Genomic DNA, 19512 nt, shown 5'->3' with positions numbered 1-19512 from the left:
TTAGCTTGGTATTTGTGCCATTCCTGCATTCAAAATAACATGTGCATCTGTGCTCCCAACTTAACGCAAAAATAACCAAAAATGCATTATACAGGCCGTTCAATATTTAAAAAAAAACATTGTTGAATGATGTTGACTGACTTGAATGGAGGATTACTGCTGGTTGTGAATGCCCTTCAACACTTAAGATGGCATGAAGTCGTACAGAGCTGTTCCCATGATAGAGATCAACAGGAAATCCTGATACACCCAGCATTCATTCTTGTATAAAATCATTTCATGTCTTAACTAAGTTAGCGCCACAGATAATATTCTGAACCGTATTGATAAGTGGAACCTTATATGGTTAAATGATGTGCTTGTATGAGTGTGGGAATGCAGCAGACTTCTTTCTGCAAGAGACACACACTTTCTCAATGACCCACATCATAACATCAGGACTTTGTGAAGAAATGAAGAGCACCTGAAGTTCATTTAACCTGATTTTTTTTGTTTCAGTCTGTCCCACTTGTTCAAACAAGGACTTGACCGCTGCATTACTTTTATACACAAACGGAATTTATTTGAAGCACTGTCCAAAAAGAAGATTATGTGAGGAAGAAACGTATTCATCCACTATTATCATAATGAAGTGTTGTAAATTTGTATCAACATTCACTCAATGGGTGAATTTTTGGTGAAAGATTAGCCCTTAGTAATCCAGTTTGGTGCAATCCACTACTTCTTCGCTTCTCTCTTCACCCCAAGGCAGAAGAATATTCCCTTGACTGCCAATTACAGATAATTACAGCATCAGAGTGAAAGCTTTATTTAACAAGCTGTGTCCTAAATTACCTTTAATTGACATGGTCATTTTATAAAACCATTGACAATGTTTGATGACTCTTTTTGCTTTTCCAGATGTGTGGAGGGCAAAAGATACAACCTGTTTCTTCTGATTTACGACCATAGAGAAAATGGGTCCTGGGCACTGGGGCACAGAGAGGAGTGTGTTATTTTAGCACGATGTTACTGTAGCCTCAAACTGATCATATCATATCAAAAATACAAATTCAGCTTTTCCTCCGCTAATGAAAGCAAGTTAAATACACAGGCTCAAATAGGGTGGCAGAGGGGTCGATTTATTCCACATAACAAAGCAAATCCTGACTGATAGCCAACTTAGCATTGGCAAGCTATAAATTAGGTAAGAGACTGTAGAATTTATATATATTCATGACTGTAAACTCCTTTCGAACATCTCCAGATGGAAAAAGAAACCAGTTAGAAAAAAATCCCTTAATATTACCGGGGAAATCAAAAGTAAATAACATTATTTTCATAACTAGAATTGTAGAACTGCAAGTATTTATATCCTTTTATGTAAATAAAGTCTCTGCAAACCAACCTCTTATTCTGCCAACAAAGTAACAAGGTGCTTTAATTTAGAATATGAATTATAATTATGACAATGACAAAATAAACACAAAAGTCATGAATGACCAGGTGAAACTTCTTTATAAAAATATGACTTTAAATACAATTCTGGCATTTTTATTTTTGGCTTGATTTTTTTACCCATCAACACATTTTTTTCATGAAAAAATACATATAAAATTTGACTTACAATGAAGCAGCCATGTCAGTTTGGTGCCGTCCCCCCATACACTCCTAGAAAGGGGGGTTTTGAGTACCTTTGAATCCCTTCTTGCTAATCTTATCAGAGCCCCTGTTGGCCTCACTGACTTTATACAGGCTCTTTAAAGGTTTATGTTACACCCTGTCAGAAATTATAAAATGCACACAATAGCTGGATCAAATAAAGTGTCTTCCTTTCTTTAGTCCTTTAATTTGATCTGTCTTTATTAGATCAGAAAAGTTCCATAAAGACAAACTCTGAAAAGCCCTGAATAACCTTCTTCCCACCCACCCCTGCAAGACAGAAAAATAACCTGAAATGCCCAGAAACAGAGATGCATGTTGGGGTATTTGAAAGTTTTGAATTGTAGCTTCATCCAAAAGTTACGACCTTGAAAAACAGAGCTCTGCTGAAGGCAGAAATAACTTAACTGGCTTTATTAAGTGAGTCTCCATGATTTCGCTTATGGTGGCTAATTTTGCTACGTAAAGACATTTCTAATTCCATTCACTGGTTTTCTTACTCTGATATACTCCATCTGTAAAGCTACACTATGTGATTTATCATCATGAACTGTTGCCAATTATTGTGTTCATGGAAGTCTAATTTTAGATCAAAAGGGTCATCATTTCAAATGAATAAGCTGTAACACGAACAGCAGTAAAATCCCAGTGAGTTCACAGACAACAAATAACGCACTATAACCCATATTTCTTTTTTTGTGGAGGTTGTGATGTCACAAATCAGACAAGTATTATAGAAATAAAACAAATTAAAAGTGTTTTTTTTTTCACAAATTTGTAAGGACCTTAATTAACTCCAGTACTTCAAAATCTACAGGACCTGAGCTACAATTTCTGCTATTAATCCAGTTTTATTATTTTTGCCTCCAGACTGGCTCAGCCTATCAACTATTTCAGTGTCCCTAACAGCTCCTGTTAACGTGTTGTAAATCCATTATTTGTCCTGGAGATTTTATGATCTCCTCTCCGTCACATCATCTGAGTTCTTGGCATGGAGTCCTGCTGGTGTCCAGGGTACCAGTGAGCAAAATTGTTCATGTAGCCTCCAGAGTGCACTGGTGCGCCTTTCGCAGCCATGCTGATGTCCCACAGAGAGCATGGAGAAGAGGAAGATGGTGCTGGGGGGGCGAGGTGATCTCCCTCAGGTCCACAGGGCCCGTTCTTCATGATCTTCTTGTATTTGGATCGTTTGTTCTGGAACCATATTTTTACCTAAGAGACAAGAATAAGTGTGTAAATCAAAAATGAATCCACACAACAGCTAAAATACTTTTTTCAAGACTTTCTCAAACAGTGGGGAAAAAATAGGCTTATTGACCTCTTACATTAACATTGAGCATTTGCTTGGTAATCTCAACCCCAGCTAACATTCAGTTGCCCTGAATGTTAGCTAACAATACTGGATCTGCTAAAATGATAGGTAAAATACCCGGTTTTAAATCTCTGCCAGAAATGTTTGCTAATACTCCTGGCTCTTAAGTCTCTTCCAAAATTGTTATCTTATCTAACTCTTAAGTTTGGAATAAAATTATAGCCAACATAACCGGTTTAAAATCTATGCCAGAAATGTTATCTAATAGGCTATTATCGACTCTTTAATCTCCCACAGAACTTTTTGATTACATAACTTGTTCCTGAGTGTCTGCTAATAATTATATCTAACATTACCGGTTTTTAAGTCTCTTCAATTATTGACAACAAGTTCTTAAGTCTTCATCAGAAATTCAAGTAAATATATTCTTTTTTCGTCTCTTGAGTTTCTTGAGGTAATTTTAGCCACAAGTTTTCAGTCTATGCTAATGCTGAAATTACTAGCTCATAAGTTTCTGCCAGTAATGTTAGCTAGCGCTACTGGTTCTCAACCCTCTGCCAGGTTAATAAGCCATTTTACCATTTCATAAGATTTGCTGGTTTAGCCTATGTTGCTAGCGACTACATTTTTATGTTTATAAGTCAGTGAAGTTCCCTGGTTCTGATGTCTGCTCTGCAAAATAAATGTAAGCTAGCATTGCTAGTCACTATATATGGAGTCTCTGCCGACAGCCTACAAAGTTGGTTGCTGAGAGGGAAATAGTAACAGATTTATTGTATGGATGTATTTACAATCCCGATAAAGAAGCTAGAAGATACAGCTATGCAGCCGAGACAAATAATGAAAACATGCTAGTGGGACAACATATGTGAAGTGCTAAGCTAATGTAAAATAAATTGTCAGCCATAAAAACGCCTCTAGGGGTTAGCATGAGGCCAAAATGGTTAATGTTTTAGGTACTTCACTCAAACTAAACCCAACATAAAACTTATTAAGTGATCAAGCATGAGTCAAGGTCATAAAAACATGAAAAGAAAAAAAAACAGAGACAGTTAGCTAACCACAGATGCACCTCCAGGGAAAACCATTCAAGTTAACAATAGAATAAAGTAACCCACAATTACGTAACATTGAGACATAAAAGATGAACAAGGGATGTTAACTTGTTAAATCAAAATAATTTAATAGTAACACACAGAATTACTATTAGAGATGTGCCAATAAGTATATGAATGTAGAACTGACACTGTAGCAGTGATTAAGCAATAACATGCCGATAGCACAGATGCCAAAAATGCTACTGTGTTCATTATGACACACTTAGGTTACGTTTTTGAACATGATACACAAAATATGGGACGAGTATACTTGGAGGAAACAATCTAGTGAGCCTAATACTGATGCTTTGCTTTATGGAGTGGATTTGTCAAAGTTATAACAACATTCTTAAGTAGTTTGAATGAGTCAGCACTCAAGTTTTATGCATCTGTGAATATGACAGACATAACACTATTAGAAGATGTCCAAATGTTGAGCTGAATATCCCTTCAGTCATTGTCTGTGGTTAGAGATGATTTAGCTGTGTTGTTGTTGATATAACTGGTGTGTTCTCTGTTTTCGAGCATGCTTGCAAATTGAGCATCAAATTACACAAATGTGCCTCTGGGGTAACCTGTCAGCTTAGTGGGAACAAATGAATCATAAATAATTGCACACAGTCAGTGAAGGATACTTTTGTCTCAAACAGGTTTTAACTGCGCTGTAAAGTTAAAACAAACGCCCAAAGGACTGATGCTACATAAGAGAAAAAGCTCAGAGAGAGAAGGGGAGATAAAAGGGAAAAGGAGAGAGAGAGAGAGAGAGAGAGAGAGAGAGAGAGAAAAAAAAAACAGTCTTGGCACTAAATATTGTTTTTTCCTTGATACTGACAGTCCTATGAAATCTTACAGGGGGATTTTATTGGTATTTATGAAGATGATTGAAGTGGCTTTGGAAGAAATTTGGGTTCATATAAAATCTAAATTTAGACTTATCTAATTGACCCTAAATATGTGGAAAAAATATCCATTATAAATGCAGCCAGTTTTCACACCCAGCTTTTCTCTCATAGTTAAAATAGTCACAAAATTTTATATTTTATTTGATTTCTATTGTTCCACAATATCTAATGACGTCAATCACAGCCTCAAAGAAGTTATAAGAGATAAAATTAAGCTGTCACTCCATAGTTCTCCAATTTCATTATAATGGCTTCGTATAATGCAGCATAAAGTACTTAGAGGTGGCATTTTAGATTCCTTCTGCTTTTCCAAAATGTAAAGATAGAGTAAGTAATACATTGAAAAAGATCACAATTGAAATCTGAGGGATGCATTTGAACTTAAAGTTTTTATTAAGACAAAATTAAAGCCCCTTTTCACGATAATCTATAGAGTAATGTAATAACAACAGACACCAAAGCGCACAACCTGTAATATGATAAATACCTTGTGCGGTACACCAAAGTGGTAGCACACAGATAAAAAGTGATTATTCAGAGCATAATATGAGCCCAGGAGTCAATCAACAGCACGTTAAGCTAATGCAGCCTCAGTGAGAGGATTTCTGCCATAATTATTGGTTTCATATTCCAGCAGCAACACAGAGCTGACAGCTTCTCTGAAAGCACGACTAATGACACCAACATTAGCCAAGGAGGGTGGCTAAAAGGCAGGCCAGGTGCCACTGAGTGTGTGTGTGTGTGTGTGTGTGTGTGTGTGTGTGTGTGTGTGTGTGTGTGTGTGTGTGTGTGTGTGTGGGTGGGTGGGAGGGTGTGTGTGTAAGCCAAAACTTCCAACACTTCACTAATATTCTTATTTTTAGCTAATGAAAAGGTTTTGCATGTAGTGCGTGCTACAGGCTGTATGCTAAGTGTGTGTATTTGTGCAAGAGAAGTGAGCATTTCATGGAAAAATGCGAGGACTGTGCTACGTGCTGTTCGTCAGCTGCGTCTGGGAACATTAGAGATTCAGACTGCGAGTGGTCAGCAGTTGGCTGAGGGCCTAATGACATGAAGGCGGGATAGAAATGTGGTGTATGATCACTATCTTCAAGTTTATGTGTTTATGTTTGTGTCTGCATGTGTGTAAAAATGCTCATAGGCTACATACATTTGAGTACACACATACATACACACACACACACACAGACACACACACACACACGTTTGTGTAGACTTAAGCCCAACCATGTATGTTTATGTTCACAGTACATCCAGCATGTGATTGTGCAGATAAGACTCACTATTACTTCACTTGCTTTTAGTACCAGGAACTTTCATTTAATACCACTGATAGTTCCCGCTAAAGTTGTCCCTCCGATCAGCCAATCAATGCTGCATAACAAATACCATGAACTCTTTTTCAACACGTCTTTTGAAAAACAACGAATCAAAGGACTGTCCTGCACTGAGTCAGTTGACCACAGCGCAGTTTTATGGGCTGCTAGTTAGAAGTCTATGCGACTGAATGAAAAAGTTGTTGAAGCAGTTGATGGTAATTTTTATGGACTGTTTAAAAATTGCAGTCTTGTTAAGGATTTTCCGTTTCGTGCACGTGGCAGTTCACTCTGAACAATTAATGGTGAGCAGGGATCTAATCCTCCTCTCTTGTGGAAGTAGTCATAACCCCCCCTTACGTCCCAAACTTGAAAAAAGTGATAATACCACCCCTTACGTTCGGAAACTGATTAAAGTCGTCATTACCCCCTCTTACCTCCCAACCTATAAAAAGTGATAATACCCCCCATTATGTCCCGAACCTGAAAAAGGAATGTCATAACCTCCCTTATATCCCAAATCTGAAAAAAGTGACAATACCCACCCCTTATGTCCCGAACCTGAAAAAGTCGTCATAAACCCCCATTATGTCCCAAACCTGAAAAAGGTGGTCATAACCCCCCTTACGTTCGGAAACTGATTAAAGTCGTCATTACCCCCTTACCTCCCAACCTATAAAAAGTTATAACCCCCCCATTATGTCCCGAACCTGAAAAAGGAATGTCATAACCTTCCTTACATCCCAAACCTGAAAAAAGTGATAATACCAACCCCCAATTATGTCCCGAACCTGAAAAAGGAATGTCATAACCTCCCTTACATCCCAAACCTGAAAAAAGTGATAATACCACCCCCTCTTATGTCCCGAACCTGAAAAAGATGGTCATAACCCCCCCTTACGTTCGGAAACTGATTAAAGTCGTCCTTACCCCCTTACCTCCCAACCTATAAAAAGTGATAATACTCCCCCTTATGTCCCTAACAAGTCGTCATAACCCCCCCTTACGTCCAAAAACCTGAAAAGTTAGTCATACTTCCACTTACGTTCCGTACAAGAACAAAATAACCATAGCATTAGTTTGGCTTTGCATTCTGACCTCCTTTTTGGCTACGTATTGATTTCGATAGTCCAAAAAGAAAGTTAAAAAAAATAGTTCAGAATAAACTCATAACACTAAACTGGAACATCTCTTACTTGCAAACCTTTCTGTTTGTTCTACAATCCTTAAAAGAGCTACAAACTTGTCTGCAAAAGTCTAAGTATTTATCCTAAAGTAGCAAGGTCTTTATTTCACCCACGAAAGTGTGTGCACTCCTGATGCTCTTTAACTACACACTACTTTCGTCCAGCTCTGATTTACACCGCTTTTAGAATGTAATATTAACAGCCGGAGCCAACTTTTCTCGTTCGGAACACCTCGAACAACACACACGGGGAGAAGGATTTTGAAAATTGCTCCTGAGGTAATCATGGATGAGAGTGTTACGTATATCAAACCACATTTAAATCCACGTTGGCTCTACGTAAGGCCAAAGTACATGAACAGATCACCTCTTACTCCCAGTGTAAACATATCTGTGTTGGTTAATCTATACGGGATTAGGAAATTCATCCAGTGACTGCTTACTTAGCACACACACACACACACACACACACACACACACACACAAACACACACACACACACACACACACACACACACACACACGCGTACACGGATCCTGTTTCAAATGAGACAACCATATCACTCCAATCTGCTGTTTCCCCTGTAGGACAACAACTCCCATCTCAAACTTTTACTTTCCCCATTCCATCATACACACAGCAGTTATATAATGCCTCACGCTGGCCTGACCTCAAAGAAATACGTACACTAACCCATTTACCTCCTGGCACCAAGACTCCTTAATGTTTCGCTTTCTGCTTTCATGCTGCCGCTTCATGAACAATAATTAAAATCACTGCAATGACACCAGCTCTGATTGACAGAGGCTTTGCACTGTGACACAAAAACCCTATAAGTGGTGAACAGATATGTGGAACGAAATGTGTGTCACGGACGGAGGAAAAAGGCTCCTATTTCCAACAACCTGTGCTAACGCTCTCCCTCGTGGAAGCATTTGATGATGTCTTGGTGAAAAACTTGAATAATGTTAATAATATCATAAAACCCATTTTCAAACAAATAACTTAACCTTCCATCAAATGGCTTAAGGTAATAAAGATAAACATATATAAAATATATTTAAAAAATACATGCTAGCTTCTTAAAAAATAGCTAGCTTAGCAAAAACTAACTTGATCTTTTTATTTACCCTGATAATATCTGTAATTTAAAATTACTGAATCGTTTGTTGTTCAGATTTGAGGCATATACACATATGCTAAAAGTTGATTAGCATGAGTTAGATGAGAAGCTGCCTCAGCTCTGGACTGATGGAGATCACATGATTAATTGGATTTTAAAATAATCGACATTGGCCAATGGCTATGCTCACAAGGCTGATTAAAATAATGTCTGCTGACATTGCAGGCAGCTTCGTCAGTGTAGCTGCTGTCGAGCTAGGTTAACACCCCCTTTGACAATGTCACTTTTTTCCCATCCTGACTAACAGCAGGTTCAATCTAAAAACAATTACTGGCAAGTGTTTAAAACATATTCTGTTATGATGTATATAATAATACAGCTTAATATTGCTTCTGACATTAATATCAGTCATGTTCTGAAATCTAGAGCATAACCCAATGTTTTTTATATTTAATTAATTAATCAAAAAATCATCTTAAGCATGTTACTGGCTGTGCTAACCATGTATATTATAATTTAATGTGCATAGAATAATGTATGTTATTAATATTCAATTGTTGGCTTTTATTAAGTGCAAAAAAGCCCCATCATGATAACAACAATGCGATATTGGTCTTATGTATCGGCCTTAAAAATCTGTATCGACTACTGGTTCTCAGAATGTTGATTTCCTGGTAACAATGTTTGCCATTACACCAGTGGTTGTTTAAATTCCTCCAATCCCACTACTCAACTCAGAGTAAGATACCAATATCTGTCCTGTTCACACTGGTATTTTTACCATAATGCATTATTAAAGGAGCATATACTAAAGCATTAATCCTTTGAGTTCGAGGGGATTCTTTCTTGTACCTTGTCTTATTTAAGGGTGTGGGTTAAGACTAATGGTTAAGTCATGCGCCAGGGTTCAACTCCAGCCTGCGGTCTCTTTCCCGTCATTCCCCCAATCTCTCCCGGTTGCCTGCTCTATCCACGGTCCTTGCCTCTCTAAAATAAAGGTGTAAAAGCCAAATAGATAAATAAATACATAAATGAATAAAAAAAAAAAAAAAAAGCATCTGAAAAGATCATGTTCAAAAAAACAAACAAAAAAAAACGAGACACTCAAATGCTTGCTCAGAAAACTCGTCTTCATTGACTGACTGCTTTCATAAGATGGGTGATCTGGCCGTCAGTGGGCTTTTATTTGCCTCGGTCTGCATGCGTGTGAATGTGTTCTGATCAAAATAAAATATTCACATGAAAAGGAGGATGACCAATGGCTAAACAAGTCTCCACCTCGCATGCTGACTCATTATGTAAATTCACTGTTACACCCAACACATGAACACACGCAATACAGTCGCCACTCAGGCGTCACTCCTTGGAAATCAGGTTGCACATTTCAACCTCTTTGTTTTACATTGTTTTGGTTCAACTCTTTTATTACCTTTGTGTTCTGATTGGGTTTCTACAAGCTTCTCTGTGACTAAACTCCGTTTAAGTTTATTTGAGTGTGTGCCAGAGTGTAATTACACTTAGAGGAACAACCGATGACACTTGTTAACAAGAATGTACACGTGCAAGTTTGTGCTTTTTGCTATTCTTGTAGCTGTCGGTGCAAACTAAGTGATGACTCAATTAAAGACAGTTTTGATTCCAAAACAGATCTGATTACACTTTATTTTGGTTGCTCTATGAAAAACTCTGCTTGTAATCTGATCCCTGTCATGGTGATGCGTTCAAGACATGATGTACGAGTAACATTCTCACAGCGTGTGATTTACTTTGAAGTTTTGGGTGTGGTGATTAATGTTTGCCTTCAATGAGAGAAATTAGTCGACACGTATCATTTCCGACTCCTGTCATCACATACCATACATCATATTTACGTTTTAACCTTCCGCAGGGTAATGATTTATGATATTTTTATTGACATACTGTTCTATTTTCAGAGCCTTTTATGTGTACGTTAATTTTTATGTCATCGCAGGTCGCATCTAAAAGGAAGGCTAATTAAGCTAACGCTGGAGAGTGTATAGTGTGTGTGATCCACCACAGTACCTGGGTCTGTGTCAGGCCCAGCTTGGCGGCCAGGTCGGCCCTCTCAGGCAGGGCGAGGTACTGGGTTTGCTGGAAGCGCTGGTTGAGTGCCTGGAGCTGCAGGCTGGAGTAAATGGTCCGAGGCTTCCTGATCTTCTTCCCCTTTCCGTTCAGCCTCACCTCGCCGTTCTCTATCACCGCCGTGGGCTTCTCGTGGTCTGGGGGAGAGGAATGTCAACAAGGACAAGTTAAGTGGGGACAGAAGTTTGGAATTAGGATAAGAGGCACAGTGACCAATGAGACGGTGAACCTCTTCAAGCATACAGATACTTAATATGCCTCAAAAAATGGCTTTTAGAGAAGAATTTTGCGGCTGTTTTGACCAATGACCTCATTGACCCAAAGATGGCGAGGGAGATCAAATTAGAAGCATATGAAATAAAATCAGAAATTAAATGATTCATCCTGTGAGAACAAAATCATATTCAGCCTCATTTTAAATTTCTATTCAATGTTTTTTTGGAATTACATATTGGAACAGAACATAAATTGTTGTTACTGTTTAATTACAGTGCACAAGTTAACATATATCTTAATAATGTCCATCACAAAGTGGAAAAAAGTGATGTCATTTTGTAATAGGTGGAATAAAATCTCACAACTTGTCAAGATTTTGCAAATAACTTGTTTTGCAACAACACTGGATGGAGGTAAAAGAGAAATCCTCTTAGTTTGGTTTACACGCAGCTCGACTGAGAGGGGTTTTCCTCCTCCTCCTCTTCTTCTTCTTCTTCATCTTCTTCTTTTTTTTCAATTAGAGACAGCTATACAACTGTGTATGTTCGCCCACGCTGATCTTTGTTATGACATGAGCTTATAGCCTGCAGTGGCAGGAGAGAACAGCTGCGGACAAGCCGAGGCCCCACAAGACGCTCAGTTTCTGTAACCGAGCTGCAGCTCAGGTTGAGACAGCAGTGCCCCACTCGAGTGAAGAAACACCAAAGACAGACTGACAACGTTATTTGTTGGGTCCCTAAATATGAATATAATAAGCCTGGTTGTAAAATTAAAAATTTTTTCCACTTCAAATACTTTTTTTATACTGGTCAAAGAAAACAAAGCAAAGTTGTAATTTGTTTTCTTTGCTGTGAACTACTCTTAAACATTTGTTAGCCTACCGGTTTAATGTATACGCTATGTGTTTAAAAATGTATATAACTCCAAATTTTGTTTCCCAAAAAGTCATTTGCAGACAAAAAAATTAGGCATGTATTCCTAGGGAGTAAGTGCACTGGAGAAACTGGATTATGGGAGTTAGCGTTGCTTTTTTTCTCTTCAAATCCATTTTTAAAAACTGGTCTGAGAAAACATAGCAAACATGTAATGTGTTCCCTCTGCTGCAAACTACACTTCAACATTTGATAGCCTACCGGTTTAATGTATATGCTTTTGTGTTTAAAAATTGGTATAACCCAAAATGTTCCCAAAAAGTCATTTACAGACAAACAAATGTGTCATGTATTCCTAAGGAGTAAGAGCACTGGAGAAACTGGATTATGGGAGGTAGCGCTGCTTAAAGTACTATCAAATCTAATCACAGATACAGAGAGTATTGAAGTCCACTGTTTTAAGATGAGTGCTGCAGCTGACAGACGTAATGTCTTAACTCGCGTCATGTTCAAGTCTGAAATATTGAAAAATGACATAATGAACAAATTCAAATGTATTCTCAATGGGAGCAGTTTAATTTATTTAATGGAACGTTATCGATATTTATTCCATAGGGACAAGCTGAATAAAAAAAAATTTAAAAAAAATTGGAATTCAAATAATACATTTTATATTACTTGCATTTTTCTGCTGAATTTGCATGCAAACAGTGGAATACTTTTTTATTTTAAAGGTAATCAAATCAAAATTCGATTTCATATTTTGACTGTGTGTCACTCCAGTTGGTATATTTGATGGCCTTTCTGTATGTGTGTTTTCAATCTTAGCTTATTTTTCACATTCAAACTTTGTTACTGCAAAAAATATAAATAAAAATCAGCTGACTTTGTGCTGAAAAGTGGACACGTGAGTGTGGTTCAAAAGAGAAAGGAAAAAAGAAAGAAAATAAATCGATAAGACAGATAAATAGAGTGAAAGAAGACAGGAGGCAAACTTTTGAAGAAAAAACAGGATGGTTTCCTACAATCAAGCAGGCATACTTCCAGAATGTAGGCCCTTCCACTGCTTTTATTACTACTATTATTATTATTATTATTATTATTATTATTAATATTATTATTATTATTGTAATAATTACATTGTAAACCTTTTCGTCATTAAGGTAACATATATAATGGTTTGCAGCCACTTTAGCCTGCTGAAAAGTGTTCTATGTGCACTTCTTCACCACTAAATATATGAGCAATGAAGGACTTTGTGAAGAGTGTTAAAGAATATTAAAGGACAATCAGTTATCAGTTTGCATAGGGTATTATTAAAGGATTTACGACTTAAGTGCTAGTTTAAATGAAATGGCTTTTTTAATTTTAAAGCAATAACAGCAAACATAAACACTACAGGTATTATATTTCTAGTTGCTTGCAATGTGTGAGCTTGAAAACATTAATACTCCCATTGTGCCTCATTGGTCAAGTTTTTACGAATATGACAAAAAAAAAAAAAATAATAATTCAAATAAATTATAATCTTATTATTATTTTTTCCCATTGATCTGAGAAATATTTTTTTGTTTTTCGTTGTTTCATTTTGAAATGCATTTTACATCTACTACGTCAGAGTACTTTTTCGGTTAAAACTCATGTTAAAATAAAACAATTATTTGGTATTTCGTCAGAATTGTAAGTGTTAGTTATCATTATTATTATTATTATTATTATTATTATTATCATCATTACTATTATTGTTATTGTTATTATTATTATTATTATTATTATTATTATTACAACATCCATGGTGTATGCTATAGCCTGTGCACAGACCAGATGATGGGCAGACGGTTTGTGCAAGAGCCGCTGCGGCGCACCACATGGCCGGTGTCGGCTGCTTCTTGTGGAGAGTCCCACAGTCTGAGCGGGCCTTAAACTCCTCTCCATCCAACCCCAGAGAACGCAAACATGACGCTGTGACCGACCTGAGTGTGGATCCAATTATTACGCGCCGCGGCGGTTTTATTTCCATGTTTTTTAGATTATAGACCCCTTCAAAGATTCTGCTTGGGCCTTAATAACACATCTGTAAAAAATAATAGCAATTCCTATGAGTGTTTTGTGAGTGTTGCTGCGTATGCACAATGGTTGTAATAATTTTGACAATATGCCGTCACAGTGTTCTTCCTCCAAGAGGAGATGATGGATAAAGAAACACAGCTGAGGTCGTGGGCAAATCAAATGATTTTTCTTTGTCCAGTTTAAGAAAAATTGCTCTATTTTTACTTCTGTTCGAGATAAAGGGGCTGCAAGACAAATTCTTTAGAAGATGTGTAAATGATGTCAGTGTGCCAATATTCCATCATATTAATGGTCAGGCTGTGTTTTGAAAAATAAAAAACTATGCAAATCAATGACAACAATTATGGTCATTATGGTTCTAGATAATGGCCCTTTAATAACCTACCTGCATCCTCCAATCTGGTGTGTCCCAGCGCGCCGCCGTGACCCCCGTGCTGATAGGGCAGGTATGCCCCGGGGTGATGCGCACTCACGGGACTGTGATAAGGCGGGTATCCCAGCGGGCGACCGTATGATGATGCCCCTGAGGCGAAGGGCCCTTCGTGGTGCGAGGGCCCGACGGCGTGCAGGCCGTGGACCGGGTAATGGTTGTGGGACAAGCCGGGGGAGTGCTGCTGGTGTCCGGGGTACCCGTGGCCGCCAAATTCCAAAAACGCCGATTTGGATGGATCAGGCGGGACTAGAGTATCCGATATAGAGCTCATAGTCATCATTAGAGTGGGGGGTTATGATGTGGCGGGAATTATTAAGGGTAAGTTATGACCTCCAGGCTGGGGTCATCTTAAGTGAACCCACCATCAATGTAAAAAAAAAAGAAGAAAAAAAGTCAGCTGACTTACAGAGAAGTGTTTTTCTTTCCACAAACCACCTTCGGCTTTCAAATGGTGAATTCGCCTTTAACAAAAACCACTACACTCCTTTTGAATCTACAAAGTGGGTTTAGGTGGGTTTACCTCGTGCTACATCCCATCTGAAAGCTCCCAAAACGCACGACACTCACGGTTTATGACCGTTAAGGCGCATGACATGCTGGCGCGCGCAACGGAAACGGCACCCGACAAAATCTGGAACTCCCAACAAAAAATAGTCCTCTAAACGCATAAATATCCTTCCACTCTGTATGTTTTCCCTCTTCCCTCCGTCCACAGTGTTTTTCCTGCCGTGTAGTGCAGCAGCAGAGTGAAGAGAGGTGTGTGTGTTCCTCTTGAGTTCCTCCTCTTCAGAAAGCTCTGTGAGTCTGAACAGAACATCTCTGCCTCCACTTGGCACGGAGCGCGCGCTCATTGGCTGCAGCGCTTCCGCGTGTCACACAAATCACAATGAGCAGCGACGGAGGACTCGCTTCTCTCGGTCACTGGGCCTTACTGTGTGACTTGAGAGGAAAGCAAATAGGTGAGGAGGGTTTTTTTCCTTTACCGTTTAAATATTCTTCAGCAGGAGTGACATATTTGAAGTGAAAACGGCCAGAAATAAAATTTGTTTCATTATGATAACAGATGCCAAAATAAGAATTCAAAGTCACCGGCTTTATAAAAGAAAAATCAGCATGCTAAATAAACCACAACAGTGATTTGAGAACCGCTTACTTCAAAATATAAGGTTTATTATGATATATTAGTGGTTTGGAGTTATTTGATTTAATCCACGAGGAGGGAAAAGACTGATCGTCTATGACGAACTGGTTCAAATGGTTATAGCTGAAATAAAATATGAATAAGCTATTTCTTTTCATTATTTATGATTAACAAACAGCTTATATCTTGAAGTAAATAGCTAGCAATTGGTTTGTTTTTTAATGAATGACGCGCAACTGGCCTATCTTTTAAATTTTTTAAATTTTACCTTTATTTTACCAGGAATAGTCCCATTGAGATACAAAGTCTCTTTTTCAAGGGAGTCCTGGCCAAGACAGCAGCTTAAAAAGTTTCACAAATAGAACATTACAAAACATACAGTGACAAGTATTACATCGATTTATAAATTAGCAGTGTTAAGCTCTAAAACATGTGCACAAGCTGATCAGATCATCCCTTATCCTAGTTTTGAAACCCTCCAATCGAATTAAACAGTCCAGTTTCAGGCAACCCTGAAGCTCAAACCAAGAAGAGGGAGCAAAGACATTAAAAGCTTCTATTTCAATTCTTTTTTTTTTAATTCAAATTTGCTTTATTGGCATGAACAAATAGATGTTATTGCCAAAGCACATAAATTCATACAATAAATTATATATATTCACAACACACTACACTCACCATATATACATTAATCACACACCATATTCATTACATATTATATTCATCACATACATATCAACCATATATTACATAGCTTCTATCTCTTAAGCATGTAACTCTTCCAGCCTGCTAAAGGCCCAAAGGCGGATCAGATCAAAGTATCTCTGCTTTTGAAAGGCGACAGACCTTTCAATCCGAATTACACCCTTATTATCAAGTCTTGAAATTAAAAAAAGTAAAAAAAATATTTGTCTTTTTTTTTTAAGCTCAAATTCAGTGATAAGACTGTGTGGATAGTATGAATTACACGTACACACACACCCACACACGAGGGCACTCACTGTGGTCCAACGTGAGGGACAATTACAACAAACATCGCCCTCCTAGAGAAACTCCAAACTTGTGATTTCAGCAGAGCAGAGGCTCGGACACTGTAATTTCACTCAGCTCACGGTCATTACGCTCCTCTGCGGTGGAAGTCCCCGACTATAAGGGCTTGCTGTGAACACACAAATAAACCGAAAGCATTACGGGATGAATAAATAAATACAAATATGTCAGTGGAGATATTAGAACTGTAGATGAACCACCTATATTTAGGAGCGTTGATGGGATTCATCCTTGTGGATGTGTGCCAGATAGACTATGGCGCAACATTTCAGCTATCCTGATTGTTGCAACTCTCTTCATTTCTTTACTGTCGCAAAGAACAGGTCTTTATTGTAATTTGATTTTATATTCACAATGGACAGAAAAATAAAGTTTTTTTTATTCAGTATAGTCAGTGGCGGAGCCAGACAGTTTTGACTTGGGTGGCCAAACTGGGGCACTGACTGTTGAAGGGGTGGCCAGGCGTGGAAAACGAACTGAAGAGCTTAACCCAAACCTAAGAGGGTTACTTCCAATAATCACATCTACTTTAACTTCTTTTATAAAATAATTTTAAAAATATTACATTTTTGTAGATGTCTAATGTTGACATTAAAAATGTGACGTACAGAGTATCAACATGTAAATCTGCTGAACTGAACTCTTTAAGGACTCAAAATGAGGATGATTGTCCAAAGTCAAAGCATTAACAAAAATAATATTCAAATGCAAAGAAACTACCCTCTCTGCAGCTTGTTGAAACACAACAACACAATAGCTGATTTCAATATAAGTAATGCCTCTGACAAATAGATTGGCAAATAGCCAATCATGTTTAAGAATTTCAGGGTGGCCACAGGGGTGGCCAATCAGTTTTCAGAGGTGGCCATGGCCACCCCTGGCCACCCCCTGACTCCGCAACTGAATATTGTGCAGCTTAACATTTATTTTTATTTTTTTATTTTATTGTTAGTCTTAAAAGTAGGCAACAAAACCCCATCGTGAGGTCAGACTCTTATTCTGGAAAGTGTAGCCTAGCAACAGTCTCTAAAGAACAATGCTGGAAGTAGCTACTTCTACTTTTGAGTATTCATTGAATAATTCAATAAATAATATTTTTCAACAAAGATGATGTTAAACTATATACTCAAGTTTTTTTTTTGAAATATTCCTAAATGTCTATTTTTTTTTCTTTTTCTTTTGTGACAATAAATTTGAGGGAATCTAAAGTGAATAATGAATGTGTGTCAAAGGATCCCATTCACATTTACTTTTCTTGCTTTGACAGTACCAGCCTGAAAAATAATTATTTTGACACACTTTAGACACAAAGAGAGACAGACAGAGAGGACAGACAGACAAACACACACACACGCACACACACACACACACACACACACACACACACACACACACACACACACACACACACACACACACACACACACACACACACACACACACACACACACACAGCGGTTTAAGAGATGTTTTGGCATGTTTCTTCTTTTGGCTCTCTCCTGCCGCTATGGATCTGGCTGATTACACCAACAGGCCAACGAACAGAGAGTTGCTGCACATCCCAGGCTTGTGTTGTTGCTTTCATCTCAGGCCAACATTCCTCCCCTCCCTGACTTCACCTCTGTGCGTGCCGGGCACACCCTCCTGGCTGTGTCAGTGCTGTTATTTAGTGGCACAATCTTGCTAAGTCGTCACATTTTCTTGACTGTTTTTCATGCACACTGATCGGCTGGCAGAGCCGGTGAGAGGTGCAACATGGGAGCAAATTATCGCCCTCTTAAAACTCAATTGTGCAAGGCTAAAAAATTGAAGGCTGTGTTTGGTATTTAGGCCAAGGGGTTTCCAGCATCCAATTCCAGTATGTGACCTGGAATTTAAGGAGCTAAAAATATAGAACAATCCCTCTTGAATTATGCAAATTCAACACTTGACAGGATATTTTTCAGATTTAAAATAAAGTTGCAAAAAGTTGGATTTCTGTGTTACTGGATACATTCATATCCATGATACATATGTACAACCCCACATACAACAGGGTCCTAACCTACTTATGACCTTGTAAAAATAAACACTGCGGTTCATTGGCCTGCTGGATGGTAATCTGTCATCTGTCATCAAGAGGAGATGAGTTACTGTCCGACAGCAGAGGTGGATCTCACACAGAGCAGGAAGAAAGAAAATAAGGGGGTGGGATGGAGGAGAAAAAGGGGAAAAAAAACATCATACCCGTATAATGACTTGAAAACTACAATTGAGCATTTGCTTTGTAGAAAAGTAGTAAAGTAACCTCATTTTTTGCTGCAGTCAGCAAATTTAGTTGAAGATCTGTTTGATAGAAAAGCAATGGAGAGTTGTTTAAGCCTGATATCCCACATCTACTGCTGTGCTCCTGTAAATACTCCCTAAAACAACCTCTTGTTTGAATAATGATTTCAGTCATAGTGACTAATTCTTAAAATCTCTTTATTTGTGACCATTCACAGCTATATTTTTTCCTGATGAACAAATCGGCTAGTCTGTAAATCCTGAAAGGAGATGGAGAAAACTGTGAACACTATGAGCAATAAATAGAAACATTATTAGAACATCTTAATCCCAGAAGAGCAATTAACACGCCCTTCATCTTCCCTGCATCTTCTCTCATTTAAGGTTGAAATCAAACCCTTAAAAGTGTTCTTTGCTATGCAATAAAATAAATGAACACATAAAAATATCTATTCTATTTATATTTAGAAAGAATCAGCAGTTACAATATTTGAATGATGAACCTAATTGAGAGAGTATGGTTAAGAAACTTGCATTATTTGGTTACTTAGGGCAACACTGCCAAATTATTACTGAAATAAAGTAATTTTTACAAATCTTATTTTTTTAAACAGAAATAATGTGTTTGAAATTTCCATCATACAAGCATTTACTTTGACTTGTTTGTATGGTCTCAACTGTCAAATGTTCACCTTTTCAATCTAGAAGCTCTGTTTTGTTCTGCACCACCTGCTGAGCAAGCTCTCTGTCTCTTAAGCTGCTGAATGTCAACCGAGTTCAACAT

The 19512-nt window shown here is 37.9% G+C and overlaps 1 protein-coding gene across 1 annotated transcript; it reads right to left on the bottom strand.

Moving 5' to 3' along the window:
* Nucleotides 1–1478: 1478 nt before the first annotated feature.
* Nucleotides 1479–15061, bottom strand: LOC117832512 (homeobox protein Dlx4a-like). Its single transcript, XM_034711677.1, has 3 exons — nt 14225–15061; nt 10622–10818; nt 1479–2853 (listed from the first exon to the last, which is right to left on the bottom strand). Exons 1-3 carry the CDS (start codon nt 14550–14552, stop codon nt 2611–2613), a joined length of 768 nt encoding a protein of 255 aa, XP_034567568.1. The 5' UTR covers nt 14553–15061; the 3' UTR covers nt 1479–2610.
* Nucleotides 15062–19512: the final 4451 nt, after the last annotated feature.

This window comes from Notolabrus celidotus, chromosome 20 (assembly GCF_009762535.1).
Source record: "Notolabrus celidotus isolate fNotCel1 chromosome 20, fNotCel1.pri, whole genome shotgun sequence".
NCBI lineage: Eukaryota > Metazoa > Chordata > Actinopteri > Labriformes > Labridae > Notolabrus > Notolabrus celidotus.
Note: the sequence above shows the minus strand (reverse complement) of the source record. Positions and strands in the feature narration are given on the sequence as shown.

What these genes read in the sequence shown, in the direction of transcription:
- LOC117832512 (XM_034711677.1), bottom strand. Translation starts at nt 14,552, where the DNA reads ATGATGACTATGAGCTCTATATCGGATACTCTAGTCCCGCCTGATCCA. An exon ending in CACCAGATTGGAGGATGCAG is followed by an intron (nt 10,819 to 14,224) that starts GTAGGTTATTAA and finishes CCTCTCCCCCAG; the next exon opens with ACCACGAGAAGCCCACGGCG. An exon ending in TGGGCCTGACACAGACCCAG is followed by an intron (nt 2,854 to 10,621) that starts GTACTGTGGTGG and finishes CTTGTCTCTTAG; the next exon opens with GTAAAAATATGGTTCCAGAA.